General features: G+C 33.0%; 1 protein-coding gene across 5 annotated transcripts in view; it reads right to left on the bottom strand.

The window, feature by feature from the left end:
• Window positions 1-15284, bottom strand: part of LOC114327866 (uncharacterized) — an 88663-nt gene that overhangs the window by 64366 nt on the left and 9013 nt on the right. For all 5 annotated transcript variants that reach the window (XR_007698212.1, XM_028276578.2, XM_050651319.1 and 2 more), the window contains exon 2: window positions 12215-12253. Coding sequence is in view for 4 of the 5 variants with exons in the window: in XM_028276578.2 (XP_028132379.2) it covers window positions 12215-12253 (39 nt within the window). In the remaining variant the exon portion in view is untranslated. The remainder of the gene's footprint in view (window positions 1-12214; window positions 12254-15284) is intronic.

Genomic DNA, 15284 nt, shown 5'->3' with positions numbered 1-15284 from the left:
GTGAAAATTATTTTATAAAAAATAACTGCACAAATCAATAAAAGAACAAATTAAAAGCAAAATTTATTATATAAAGTTAATCAAATAAGTCAATACTTTTTAAGTTATTAAAGATCAAAGATTTTAATTATTTGTGAAAAAAATGCATGTTTTAAAAAATGCAGAGCTCAAAAATCGAAACTATATAATTTCAAGAGCTCATAAATAGCTCGTAATTCTGCCGCAAAAACCGATTCAATATTCCTATTTTTAAGTAGTGGGGGGGCTGACTCAGCCCCCCCCACTAGGGTATTAAATTCCTGCTCAGTGGAACGAGCTCAAAATTTTTAGTTTGCGGAATATGAGAGCTCATAAATAGCTCATAAATCAGGGCTATTTGTTTTTAAATTTTTGCAAGTGGGGGGGGGGGCAGCTCAACACGGGTATTTCCTCGGCATCCTGTTTGATTTATAAATTTTGAAAATCTCAGGAGGTGTAACTAAAGAAAGTATTCTACCTTTTGTCCATCTGGTGGCATGGGAACGATATTTATTGTCGTTTTCTGTGCTATTTCGATTGATAACTTACTTTGTAGGAAAAGTTTTAATTGTGGAATAGGTTAAAAATTTGAAACGCCAGACTACGATAACGTCACATGTATTTTGTCAGACGGAACTTCCAATTGATTTGTTACCATGCCATTTAACCCTCATGGAAAAATCAGACTGGTATTTATTACCATCTGGGCATCCAACACGTAGAAAATGTTAAATGACAGGAATTATGTTGGTGGTAGATAGCAGTCTGATGTTTGCATGAGAGTTTAACACTAGAAGCACCATCATTTTTGCATAACTAGAAGCACCGGAGCGGTCAAGATGACAGGTATTAGAATTTTCTATCGCCAGTCGTTTTCGTATCGTTTTTTAATTGAAAAAAAACCTATATTGAGTTAATACCTACTAACAAAAGACACTTAGTTAATTTAAATAAATTATTTAATTATATAAGCACAATTTATGTAGTAACAAAATTTTTAAATTTTGCTTGTACAAGACCTACACACAAATTTTTTACATAGGTAGGTATATGACTTTCTCATGTTTTATTTTAGTTTTAGTTCCCAGTTTTACACTTCTTCTTCTTCTTCAGGTGCTATCTCTGTTACGGAGGTTGGCAATCATCATAGCTATTTTAATTTTTGAGTCAGTAGCTCTGAATAGTTGTTTTGAGCTGCATCCAAACCTCAGCCATGAAATTTGTCTTCTTCCTATACTTCTTCTTTTATCTACCCCTCCTTGCATTATGGGTCATAGGATGCCATACTTCTATTGTAGCTTTTGTCAATGCCTACGTTTATTATTTGATTGAGGTGTTGTATCTCTGATTTGTTTCCGTTGATATTGTCCTGCCCTTAGTCAGATGATCTTGTCGCAATTCTTCTGCTAAATGAAGTAGGAAAGTTTGCCCAGATATTTGACAACCAGTAACTTTCTTATACAGAATCCAAGCATGTATTCCTACCATATCTAAAATATTTAAAAAAGCCTGCAACGGCCATCTTCTTGAAGCTGATTTGGTTGAGCACTGTATGGACATATGATCTACAACGTCTACTCCGTATTTTGTATGGTTGTAGTAGGTAATGGTTTTAGGTTTCTCCTTTTTGTCTATGCCTATTTCAATATTGTTTGAGTATAGACAAGCAAGAACAAGTTTTATGAAATTTAAGAAAATCCTGTGCAGTCATGATCTAAATTTGGAACTTCGCATAAGAATGGTCCGATGTTATATATTCCCAGTACTACTTTACGGGGTTGAAGCATGGACACTGACAGAATCGCTTTTAAAAAACCTAGAAGCATTTGAAATGTGGGTCTACCGCCGTATTCTGAAGATCAGTTGGGTAGAAAGAGTCACAAACGAAAGGGTTTTGCAACGTTTGAATAAAAGTTGCGAAGTAGTGAACACGGTTAAAAGGCGCAAATTGGAATACTTTGGTCATATAATGCGTCACCCAGAAAAATATGACATACTTCACCTTGTCATGCAAGGTAAAATAATGGGAAAAAGAAGTGTGGGCCGCCGTACAACTTCTTGGCTTAAAAACCTACGCCAATGGTTTGGGAAAACTAGCACTGAACTATTTCGTGCGGCTGTAAATAAGACAATGATTGTTAATATGCTGCACAACATGAGAGCCAACGATCGACAAGCGGTCTCGGTACCTTAAGAAGAAGAAGAAGATAGACAATTTAGCGCTAGAACAATTTTGGTCATTTTTCTCTGGTACATCTGGTTTCCCTGGTTGGCTCAAGTCTTTGTGTATGAAAATTTTTGATTTGTATAATTTCATCTTTTCGTTTTTTATTGACGGAGGAATATCCTTTCTTGCTCGGTTTATAGTTCAAATACTGCTGGTAGCCTGCTTTCGTGATACTTTTTGTGTATCGTGACATTTCTTCCCTTATTCATAAATGGGCCCATTAGACGGCTAATTACATGTTCCCCTAGAAGTTGATTGTCTGGTTGTTGTTCATCTTTCCGTAGATAAGGAAATCCGTGCAATAAATATTTGGACTAGACATTAGCTGTAAGCCAGAATTTGATTCCAAACTTATTGGGTTTATACGCCATGTACTGGGTAAAGTGACATCTTGCCTTTGTGGGAAAAGCTGTTCGTCGATAATATTTTAGCCAGTTGTAGGTGTAGCAAAATATACAATTCTCTATAAATAAGTTCCATATTGCCGACGCAAGTGCAAATTTATCTGTTGATCATCGCTTAGATCTGGTACTTCTCCTCCGTAATAAGGACCGCATTTTTTCTAGGTCGTCAGCGTTTTCTAGGTCGTCGGACATCAACATATTCAACAAGTAATTACACTAAGTACCTACCTGCAAAAGAGAACTTGTAATCCTTAAATAGATGTAGCAAAGTCCTAAATTTTTAAGTTTCTAGAATAACTATGGATAAGTAGTAATACAGAGGGTCAAAAATAGAAACCAGTCAAAATGACTGCTCTGGTGCTTCTAGTGTTAATGAAAGGGTAACAAATCAATTGGAAGTTCTATCCGACAAAATACATGTGACGTTTTCGTAGTCTGACGTTTCAAATTTTTAACGTGTTTCACAATTAAAACTTCCCCTGTTCCAGTGTTTCCATACATCGAAGTTTGTCGGACTATATACTGATAAACTATTAACAAATTTTCAGCTTGCCGTTAATCAACTTTTTTGGTACGCGGGATCCAGGCCTATTTACTTTTCTTCGAAGTTCAGATTACTTAGTTAATTAAAAAGTATATCTATTTTAATTTTGAACTTCAACTAACGTTTTTGAATACTAATACTAAAATTACTGATTTTTTAATTAAAAAATAAATTTATTCCATTCTTAAACAGTGGTTTCTTGCTTCTTATATCTGTAATCTGCAGATAGGAGTGAAAGCAATTCTGCACAAGCGTTATTAGAACAAATACTAATTTCCACCTTTAAAAGTTTGTTTTGTATTTTTAAAAATGAAAAATGTATCTTCAGTGTAATTTGGAATAACTTTTAAATACTTAATAAGGTTCTGAAACAGTTTTCTTGTGGTACGTCTAAGTTAAATATTGTGTTTATATGGGATCAGCCACAGTTAATAATTGTAATATCAATTACATGTTTACTTAAAAATATTTGTTAAAGTTTAAATAAGGAATTCGACAATATAGAAGAAAAAACACAATACCACAAGCAATCCAGCAGGGACTCAAGCATGACAACAATACCATATGTAAAGGGTTTATCAGAAAAATTAAAAAGAATAGAAAACAAGTACAAATTTACATTTCGTAACAGTAACCAGAATTTTATATACCATAGGCCATAGGGTATAAAACATCGACTTTCAGATCATGTTTAGCAAAAGCATGATTGTTACCTACAACACCAGGGCCCAGTATATCAACCCCAATTTTGATAAGATATAACCTCGTCAACACCTTGGCGATTATACACTATTTACACAAAATTTTTTTAATAATGCGGATTGACATTACTAGTGAATAACGAATGTTGCTCACGCTTACGTATTTTTCCCGTGCTATTGTTAGATATTTTATTATCTATTTTCAAATTCGAGCAGTACATCTGTATCTATGCATTGCATAATTACAAATGTACTGCTCGAGTTTGAAAATAGATAATAAAATATCTAACAATAGCACGGGCAAAATACGTAAGCGTGAGCCAATACGTAAGCGTGAGCCACCCGTTATTCACTAATAGTAATGTCAACCCGCGTTTAATCTTTTTTGAAAACATTTTCCGGAGCGGTAATCGAAAGGTCAAATGTTTTTAGGTAAAAACTTGATATTCCAATCAACTGTGGCTAATCTGATGTAAACAAAATATTTAATTTTGAATACTTTTTTAATATGTCATTTGTTATTACGTACGGGCAACCATTTGTTAAAATAAATCTAGGAATATTAAGTAGGTGAATAGGGCGGAGCATATTGGTCGACCTATTACCCCAGGCCCATTATGAAGATAATATCAATTGTCTAATTATTCACGTAATTATCTTCAATAATATATGGTAATAATCACTGCCATTCCATAACATAATATGTATAGCTTTCATTGGTAACTCAATGAGTATCTACAATCATTTTTCATGTATACAGTCAAATCTGTTAATCAGCTGCAGTTTAATGGATTAAAACTGTGGAGTGAGGAGAAATGGTGAATTTAGAGATACATGTTCTATAAATAGTTCTGGCAGGTAATGTTAACGACTTTTAAATTCTGCTGAAGTGTAGAAGGAAATATTTTAGCCGTGATATTGTAGCCCTTACAAGATCGTAATACGAGTTCACATTTAGTTCCTCTGATTATTTTTCATAGCGTTTCGCCATTCCCTATCATTATTATTATGTTTCATTTCTTCATCTTCATGTGCCTTCTGCTTATCGGAAGTTGGCAGCTGTCGGCTGAATTTTTTCTGTGTCCTGTACTAATCATATGATCATGCTGACTTTCCTATTTTTGTAAGTCCAGCAGCCAAGAAACTTCTTTCATCCGATGGCTTGTCTTTCTTCGATCTTTTCTTGAAGGATCAACTGCAGAAAATGGTAATTAGAGCTTCTAAAGATATGGCAGCCAAAATAATAGGCTATTGATTATGTATTTTGGAAAGGAACTACAACGTTAACGGGGTTTTATTGTTTCATATGGTCAATGGACCTCTAAATAATAAAAACCCTTGGAGTGCTTTAAAGGGGTGCGTTTTTGAGAAAGGGGTGAATTAGTCCCTAGGCACAGGGCGAATTAGGGTGAGTTCTATACACTTTTGGTACAAACATGTCTACAGGAAAATTGTTCCAGGTCAAATTTACTATCGAGACATCACCTTTTAAAGTCAAAAATATTTTTTTTTATAAAAATATATTCAAAAGAAAAGCAAGAAAAAAACACAAATGATAGCAATTTTGTTTTTTGCCCCACGGGGATGTGGGTATAGGCATTGCTTCACAGAAAAAAATATTCCATCCTTTCTCTTTAAAATGGCGTTTGGTAGAAGTCTCTATGATTTATATTTTCTGAAATATGATTTTTCAAAGTTCGCCACATTTTTATCCCATTTTGCTTGTTACTTTTCAAACATTGTTCTGTAACTTTTTTCTACGTAGCTTTAGGTATATGCATTGTTACATTTAATAGGAAGAAAATTAATTACCCTTAAAATGATCTCCTATAGAAGGCTGTATGGCTATTTTTAAGCAAGATGTGGTTGTTCAAAGTTTTATACTTTTATTGATTTTTGACAAATTTTACGATTGTTTCTAAATTTCTTATTATAACGTTTTTATGGTATATTTAGGTATAATATACATTGTACAATAAAAAAGAAAGCTTATTTTCTTTACTTTAAAATGGTGTATCGTAAAAAATTCTAGGGCTATTTTTAAACAAGATATGCTTTTTCAAAATGTGACATATACACATGCAAGAGGTCCTACTAAGTTGAAACCACATGGAAAACTTTTTTATTATTAACTTTATAAAAAAAATATTGTTTATAAAATGCTCTGCATAGTCTAGAACCTAAGATGCAATCATCAGATGTAAAATTGTTTCAATAGAGTACGAGGTATATTAAAAAATATGAATTTCGCTCAAGAGTAAAGTACCTTTATATTTCACAATATCGAAAAGTGTTATTAAGAAAAGTTATTTGGAATTACAAATTATGTTATAATATGCAATTATATTCTTCTAATTGAAAAAAATAAAAAAAAAAAATTTTTCTCTAATTACGGATACCCTTGGATATCCTACGAAGATCTTGTTTAAAATAGTCCTAGAATTTTTTGCAATACACCATTTTAAAGTAAAGAAAACAAGCTTTACAATGTACATACCTAAATTTACAAGGAAAATATTCACAATGAGAAATTTAAAAAATAATCATTAAAAATATCAAAAATTATTAAAAGTATAAAACCTTGAAAAAGCATAGCTTGCTTATAAAGAGTCGTGTAACCTTATACAATAGACCATTTTAAAGATAATTGACTTCTCTTTCTACTAAATGTACCATTGCATATACCTAGAAATGCGTAGAAAAAAGTTACAGAACAATGTTTCCGAAATAATGGGGAAAATGTCCCAAAAATGATGTGAGCGGCGAACTTTGAAAAATCCTATTTCAGAAACTATAAATCCCAGAGACTTTTACCAAACTTTATTTTAAAGATGAAGAATAGAAGTTATTTTTCACTAAAGCAATACCTATACCTATATCCCCGTGGAAAAAGGTTATGGGGAAAAAAACAAAATTGCCGCCTTTCGTGTTTTTTCCTTGCATTTCTTTTGAATATATTTTTGTAAAATAAAATATTTTTGACTTTAAGAGGTGACGTTTCGATAGTAAATTTAATCTGGAACAATTTTTGTGTAGACATGTTTGTACCAAAATTGCATAGAACTTACCCTAATGCACCCTGTGCCTAGGGACTAATTCACCCCTTTCTCAAAAACGCACCCATTTAAATGGTAGCACTCAGCGGTTTTTTCAAATTTAGAGATCCATTGACCATTTGAGATAATAAAATCCTGTTAACGTTGTAGTTCTTTTTAGCTCTCTTATTTTGAACATTATCAATAGCCTAGGAGCTACTTTCTTCGCTTTACTGTAGTCAATATCTCTTTATCTTTATACATTTTTCCAACACCCGATTATTTGATACTCTGTAGATCCGAGGTGAAAAGTTCAAGGAAATTGATCCTGAAGTACAAAAATAAGGGCATAAAATAAACGAAACAAAAACTAAGTACATGACCATCAAAAAAACACGTGAGAATGAAAGTAATACAGCAATAGACAACTATACTATTGAACGTGTGAATGCCTTTACATATCTGGGCACAGAAATCAATCAGAAGAATTCCGTAAGTAGCGAAATTAATGCATGTATATCCAGTGGAAATCATACATACTATGCTAATAAAAGATTGATGACATCGAAATTATTAAACAAAAGAACCAAGATGATTATCTACAGAACTTTGATTAGACCCGTAGTAACCTATGGTTGTGAAACCTGGGTAATGACGAAAAAAGATAAAGCCCAACTCAGGACATTCGATAGAAAGATACTGAGAAAACTATATGACCCGGTGCAAGAGGAAGACGGTGCATGGAGAATCAGAAGAAAAGACGAGGTTAATGAACTGAATGAAGGGTATGGCATTTTAAGATTTGTGAAAATTCAAAGACTGTCATGACTGGGATATGTTCAGCTACAAGAAGACACGGAAACGACAAAGAAGATGTTAAAGTGGAAGCCGGTGGGAAGGCGGAAAAAAGGAAGGCCCAAGACGAGATGGTAGGATGACATGGAAGACGAACCAAAAACCATGAATATAAGACAATATCTGAACAGAAGGCCATAGCCAGACAGATTCCAAAAGAAGAAGAAGAAGATCCGAGTTATTTTTAATAACCGACGGTACAAAAACATGTCAAACCCAATGACATAGTTCTTGCTTTAATCGCCATCCTTTACCTACGTACCGGGTGTCCCAATAAGAATGGCTCTCGGCCATATCTCAGGAACCGTTTATACTACAGCTTTGGGAAAAAAAATTTTATAACAAAAGTTGCCCCTAGAAAAGCCTGGAAATTATTTTCATAATTGTAAGTCCACCGCTAGTGGGCGAAATTGAATATCAAAAATTAAAAAATCGAAATTTGCCTAATGAAAGGGCACTGGAAATCCAATCGTCGTATTCTTCATACAATTCTGTGCATATTTTATTTCACAAGTTTAAGTCTACGTGTGCAAATAAGAGGTGGGGGTGAGTGGGAACCTTGTTATGAAAAAATCGCTGTAAGTCCGGTTCTGCTTAATCGATTTTTACAAACTTGGTCTTGTTGAAATCAGATCTTTTTCGTCAATGTAACAGTTATAATTTGGAAACAGCCTATTACGTAATATGCCGGCTAGAAGGCGCTATTTATTTTTTTTAGAAATCTAGTTTTATTTGGAAAATATTATATGCAAGTATGTACTTTTTTTCCTGTATTACAAAATTAGACCAAATTAGCAACACAATACCGAAAACCGCATGTCGATACCTTTTTTCTATCTCGAGATACCTTAAGAAACGTGTAAATTTTAAACATAACGGTTGCTGTCATATAAGTGGAAATATATAGAAGCACGTAGTGTGCTATGGAAAAAAACAAAGGAACATTGTCCAAATGTCACCGTATATAATAAATCAAAACAACAATAACACAAACAACACTATAAAATATAACAAAAAAAGAGTGTGTGCTTTGTACGCGAGTAAGAAGTTATACTTCTATTATTATGATTTTAACGAAATAAATATATTTTAAACAGTTTAATTTTATTTTTATTTAAATGTTACTCTAATTTTAATACTTAAAATAATACCAAAAAAATAGCGTTCATATGTAAATTTTTATGAATTGGTTCCTCCGCGCATTTGCTTTTCTCTCGATGAATCGTAGAAAATGTAAAAAGGTCAGATTTTCTACACAAATTTTTAATTTTAATTTCATTATATTTTAATATCAATTATCCTATTCCCAACTAAGATAAATACATAACTGTTATTGTCACCGGTAAACTAATTAAGGAAGTCAAAGTGGAAACAAGTAGTGTGCTATGGAAAAAAATAGAACTATTAGAAGTATTAACTTCAAGAAGTCATCATGTGTCAAGTTATGTGTCAAATCAGTAAAACATAAAAATTTGTTCGTTGATGGTTTGTTTCTATTAAATTTTATATAAAATTTATACAGAGTGAAACTCAAGATGATTCTTACAAACTAACAAGCATTTGATATGATAGCCACATTCTTTGAATGCATAAGAAATGCAGCTGTTGCGGCTAAAATATATGCAATGAAATATCCCCAAAGACGTCACCCCAGTAGTAGAGTTTTTCATATTTTGTTTTGATTTATTATATACGGTGACATCTGGAAAATGTTTCTTTTTTTTCAATAGCACACTACTTGCTTCTATATATTTTCACTTTTGTGACAGCAACAGTTATGTTTAAAATTTACACGTTTCTTAAGATATCTCGAGATAGAAAAAAGGTATAGACATGCGGTTTTCGGTATTCTGTTGCTAATTTGGCCTAATTTTGTATTACAGGAAAAAAATATATACTTGTATTCAATATTTTCCAAAGAAAACTAGATTTCTAAAAAGAAAATAAATAGCGCCTCCTAGCCGGCATATTACGTAATAGGCTGTTTCCAAATTATAACTATTACATTGACGAAAAAGCGCTGTTTTCAACAAGATCAAGTTTACAAAAATTTCTTAAGCAGAACCGGACTTACAGCGATTTTTTCATAACAAGGTTCCCACTCACCCCCACCTCTTATTTGCACAGATAGACTTAAACTTGTAAAATAAAATATGCGCAGAATTTTATGAAGAATACGATAATCGGATTTCCAATGCCCTTTCATTAGGCAAATTTTGTAAAAATTTCGATTTTTTAATTTTTGATATTCAATTACGCCCTCTAGCGGTGGACTTACAATTATGAAAATAATTTCCTTGCTTTTCTAGAGGCAACTTTTCTTATAAAATTCTTTTTCCCAAAGCTGTACTATAAACGGTTCCTGAGATATGGCCGAACGCCATTCTTATTGGGACACCCGGTACAACAGTGTAGACGCTACATATCATTAGTTTAGTGGGATGCAATCGGCCTTCGCTATCGATTATATTAGTTGACCTTCGATAATCGATATCGAAGGTCAACTAATACGATGGAGAGAATATATAAAGGAAATATTCGATGATAAAAGAAGCGAACTAGAAACGCTAAATGACATAAGCGGTCTTCCAATAACTAAGGAAGGCGTGCAATACGCTATAAAGAACGCAAAAAACGGCAAGGCGATCGGACCAGATGGGATTTAAGTAGAAGCACTAAAGCTTTTAGGTACCGAGGGCATTAAGATACTTACGAAATTATTCAACTTAATCTACGAAAGCGGAAAAATTCCTAAAGATTGGCTTAATCCTCATTTGTTGTACTACCAAAAAAACACAGAGCCACAAAATGCAGCGACTATCGCACCATCAGCCTAATGAGTCATGTATTGAAAACGTTTCTCAGAATAATTCATCAAAGAACATATTATAGAAAAATTGAGGAAAGAATCTCAAGTACCCAATTCGGTATTCGCTGTGGCCTTGGAATGCGTGATGCACTATTCGCAACCCAAGTTTTAATTCAAAGATGCAGAGATGTAAATCATGACGTTTTCATGTGCGCGATTGATTTTGAAAAGGCCTTTGATAAAGTTCGCCACAAAAAAATGCTACATATTCTCAAAACTACCGGTCTGGACGGTAGGGAGATTAGAATAATCGCAAATTTGTATTGGGGCCAGGCTGCATGTGTTAGGGTTGGGAGTCAGTGCTCTGAAGAAATAAAAATCAAGCGTGGAGTTCGACAAGGCTGTATATTGTCACCAAGGTTGTTTAATCTTTACGCTGAAACAATCTTAAATGAAGTGTTTGAAAACGCAAAAGAGGGAATACGCATTAATGGTATGCTTATGAACAATATAAGAAACGCAGATGACACCTTGTTATTGACAGGATCTATTGAACATCTTCAAGCGTTATTGAACCGAATGGTGGCATTCTGCGCGATATATGGACTCAAACTCAACGCCATAACAGCTGTAAAAAAAAATAACTATAACGTAACAATCGGTAATGACTCAATTGAACGAGTAAGTAGTCTTGTATATCTGGGTACTCATATTAATGGAAGCTGGAACCCTAGTACAGAAATAAAAAGTAGAATTGCCAAAGCAAGAAATAATTTTATGAAATTTAAGAAAATCCTGTGCAGTCATGATCTAAATTTGAAACTTCGCATAAGAATGGTTCGATGTTATATATTCCCAGTATTACTTTACGGGGTTGAAACATGGACCCTGACAGAATCGCTTTTAAAAAACCTAGAAGCATTTGAGATATGGGTCTACCGCCATATTCTGAAGATCTGTTGGGTAGAAAGAGTCACAAACCAAAGGGTTTTGCAACGTTTGAATAAAAGCTGAGAAGTAGTGAACACGGTTCAAAGGCGCAAATTGGAATACTTTGGTCATATAATGCGTCACCCAGAAAAATATGACATACTTCACCTTGTCATGCAAGGTAAAATAATGGGAAAAAGGAGGGTGGGCCGCCGTGCAACTTCTTGGCTTAAAAACCTACGCCAATGATTTGAGAAAACTAGCACTGAACTATTTCGTGCGGCTGTAAATAAGACAAGGATTGTTAATATGTTAAGCAACATGAGAGCCAACGATCGACAAGCGGTCTCGGCACCTTAAGAAGAAGATCGAATAGTCAGATGTAGGACTCTTTTGCAGAATAGTGTCTCATTTTGGATGACGTAGTTTTGGCTATTTGGATTCTAATTTTGACTACGTCATGATGATCCCATTTATCGTTTAGCCGGCATCCCAAGTAGTTATGTAAATCCCTTTATTCTTTGTATGTCCTGATTTACTATGTATGTCCATACTCTGACGGTTGTGTGTAATGACGTTTACTGATGACCATTAATTTTGTTTTTTTTTTAGGTTTATTTTACGACAGTAGTTTATTGATTTTCCTGGTATTTAAAAGTTATCCCAAAGAGTAATTTGAACAAGCACCTACCTTGACTGGAGCGATAGATTCTTCTACAACTTCTTGATTCTGCAAAAAAAAATTTATTTATTATTTAACTTTCTAAAATATCTTTTAAAGTAGTCTAAAAGCATATTTAAGTAATTCTGTTACAAGCCATGCATAGTAGTGCATACAAGACAGTCATAATACAGAAATGAGTACCTTCTTCTTCCGGGTCCACGTTTGCTCTCTATTTTACCCTGTGGTATCAGTTGAAGTATACGATATTTATTATATCTCATAATATGGCCGAAAAGTATATCACTAGTATTAGTCCTGTCGCCAGGGGGGGTTCAACGGCCTCCTTAATTCAGATGGATTTACCCAAGTTTCTTTATATATTTTGACCCGTAGAATACGAATTTTTTGGGTAACAGTTGATCCGGATGTCGATAAGATTGTTATAGACAAAGAACTTGAGTAATTACATAACAGCGATTTCTCGCAAAACAAAACATCTTTTTGTATTTTTTGGGTCATTCTGAGCAAAAAATGTTTCGACAAGTTTTTTCGTATGATGCATAGTTTTCGAGATAAACGGGGTTAAACTTTCAAAAAATCGAAAAATTGCAATTTTTGAACCCGAATAACTTTTGATTAAAAAATAAAATAACAATTCTGCTTACCGCATTTGAAAGTTCAAGTCAAATTATATCGGTTTTGATTACTTGCATTGCTAAAAATTTATTAGTTTATTGTTAAACAAAGCTAGAAACACCTAGTGCGTGAGTGATGTTTTCAATGATTTCTCATTTAAAATCGAACGAGTAGGTAGAGTAGCTACAAGTGCAAGCGAGGAAATTTCTACGTAGCATGCGTTAAAACGCATGTATTAGGCACGGGAAACACCATGTTTTTATAGCTTTGTTTAACAATAAAAAAATTAATTTTTAGCAATGCAAATAATCCAAATCGATATAATTTGACCTAAACTTTCAAATGCGGTAAGCAGAATTGCTACTTTATTTTTTAAACAAAAGTTATTCGGGTTCAAAATTTGCCATTTTTTGATTTTTTGAAAGTTTAACCGCAGTTATCTCTAAAACTATGCATTCTACGAAAAAACTTGTAGGAATATTTTTTGCTTAAAATGACCCAAAAAATACAAAAAAATGTTTTGTTTTGCGAGAATTCGCTGTTATATAAGTCCTCAAGTTCTTTGTTTATAACAATCTTATCGACATCCGGATCACCTGTTACCCAAAAAATTCGTGTTCTACGGAACAAAATACATAAAAAAACTTGGGTAAGTCCATCTGAATAAAGGAGGCCGTTGTACCCCCCCTGGCGACAGGACTATATAGTTAGTTATATCAACAAATAATCTCTAAACTATGGAATAATATCAACTGAAAATGCTTGCATTCAAGAGACCAGGTGGAAAGGACAAAGAGCGAAAGAACTTACTAGATAAAGGATACCAATTGTGGTATATTCGGAATAATAACTCTAAAAATGGAGTTATAATGAAGAATTGGTATACTTGCGGATAGTGAAATGACACATAACCTAGCAGAAAATTTAAGGAGGAGTGATAGAGTAATGTCAGTGGATTTTATACTTAATAACGAAGTATTGAATATTCTTGTGAAATGGCCAGTAACATAACATGGGGTACAAATTTCAAAAATTGTAAAAATGAAAACGTGTATAAAAATATTGAAATGCTTCATAGACCAGGACTAATCTGTAAAAAACGTCTATTTTTGGATGTGCGAGGTGGCATTCAGAATTTTGCAGATAAAGTTAGGTGACACCTTCAGTAATAAAAATTAACTTATGCTCCTTCTGAAATATGCCCGGAACATTAATAAAAAAATTAAAATATTTAAAAAATTTCGAAAAACATTGATTTTTTTCTGCTTTCTTTGCTTATAACTTTAAAACGGTTCGTTTTGGAACAAAGTCGTACAGAAATAAAATAAATATAATTGAATTTTGTATTATATACGATTGGTCAAAAATGTCTAAAGGTATTACCTTTTTTGCAATATAGCAATAAATACAAAATAAGGGGGCAAAATACTCATGTTGTTATTCAATGTTTCTTAACCACTTTGGTGGCACTTAGAACCTTTGTAATTCGCTTAGAAAATTATTATAACTTACTTAAATGGTCTACCAAATTTCATTAACCTTCCGATGACCAACCTTTTTTTGTTACACGGATGACCAAGGGGGGGAAAATGACCCCAGGTCAAAAATGTTAAAAATGACAATTAACAAAAAAATGCAGCTTTTTTTTATGGCATGGACTTTATGTCATTCAGCCAGTCACAACATGAGTATTAGTGTCATGTGTAGTATGTATGTTGAGTAAGTGTCTTGTTACTTTGCAAAGTCGACGTCATTAGCGTAAAACTACTTGGAATTACACATAATAGTCGGTATTTTACTAAACATCAACTTCAGAATATATTTTTTATTCGTAAAATATAGGGAATTTTTTTTATTTCAAAATATGAGGATATCTAGAATGATATTAAAGTCAAATAAAAAATAATGAGTTAAAAATTGGAAATACTTTTGAATTTATTAAAGAAAAACATACGCTGGGGTCACAATTCCCCCGCTTGGTCATCCGAAGGTTAAAATCGGCCTAATAGATTTTGCATAATAAATTTGCAATGCAAATGTTTTTAAATAAGTTCAATTTTTTTAAAATCAAACAAAAAGTAGACCATTAAGAAGTTGGCTAATTTTGTTACATATAAAGAGGTGCTCTACCTATCTAATACACTTTAGAGAATTAAAATCGGATTATTTAAGGGGCCTCAGCAATGTTTTAAAATTATATACAATTTTTTGGCTTAAAAACAAATAGCTTTGTTTAATAATAAAAAAATTAATTTTTAGCAATGCAAATAATTGAAACCGGTATAATTTGACTTAAACTTTCAAATGCTGGCAGCAGAATTGCTATTTTATTTTTTAATCAAAAGTTATTCTTGTTCAAAAATTGCAATTTTTCGATTTTTTGAATGTTCCACCGCGTTTATCTCGAAAACTATGCATCCTACGAAAAAAACTTGTAAGAACATTTTTTGCTTAGAATTAC

Source organism: Diabrotica virgifera, chromosome 5 (assembly GCF_917563875.1).
Source record: "Diabrotica virgifera virgifera chromosome 5, PGI_DIABVI_V3a".
In the NCBI taxonomy this organism is placed as follows: Eukaryota; Metazoa; Arthropoda; class Insecta; order Coleoptera; family Chrysomelidae; genus Diabrotica; species Diabrotica virgifera.
Note: the sequence above shows the minus strand (reverse complement) of the source record. Positions and strands in the feature narration are given on the sequence as shown.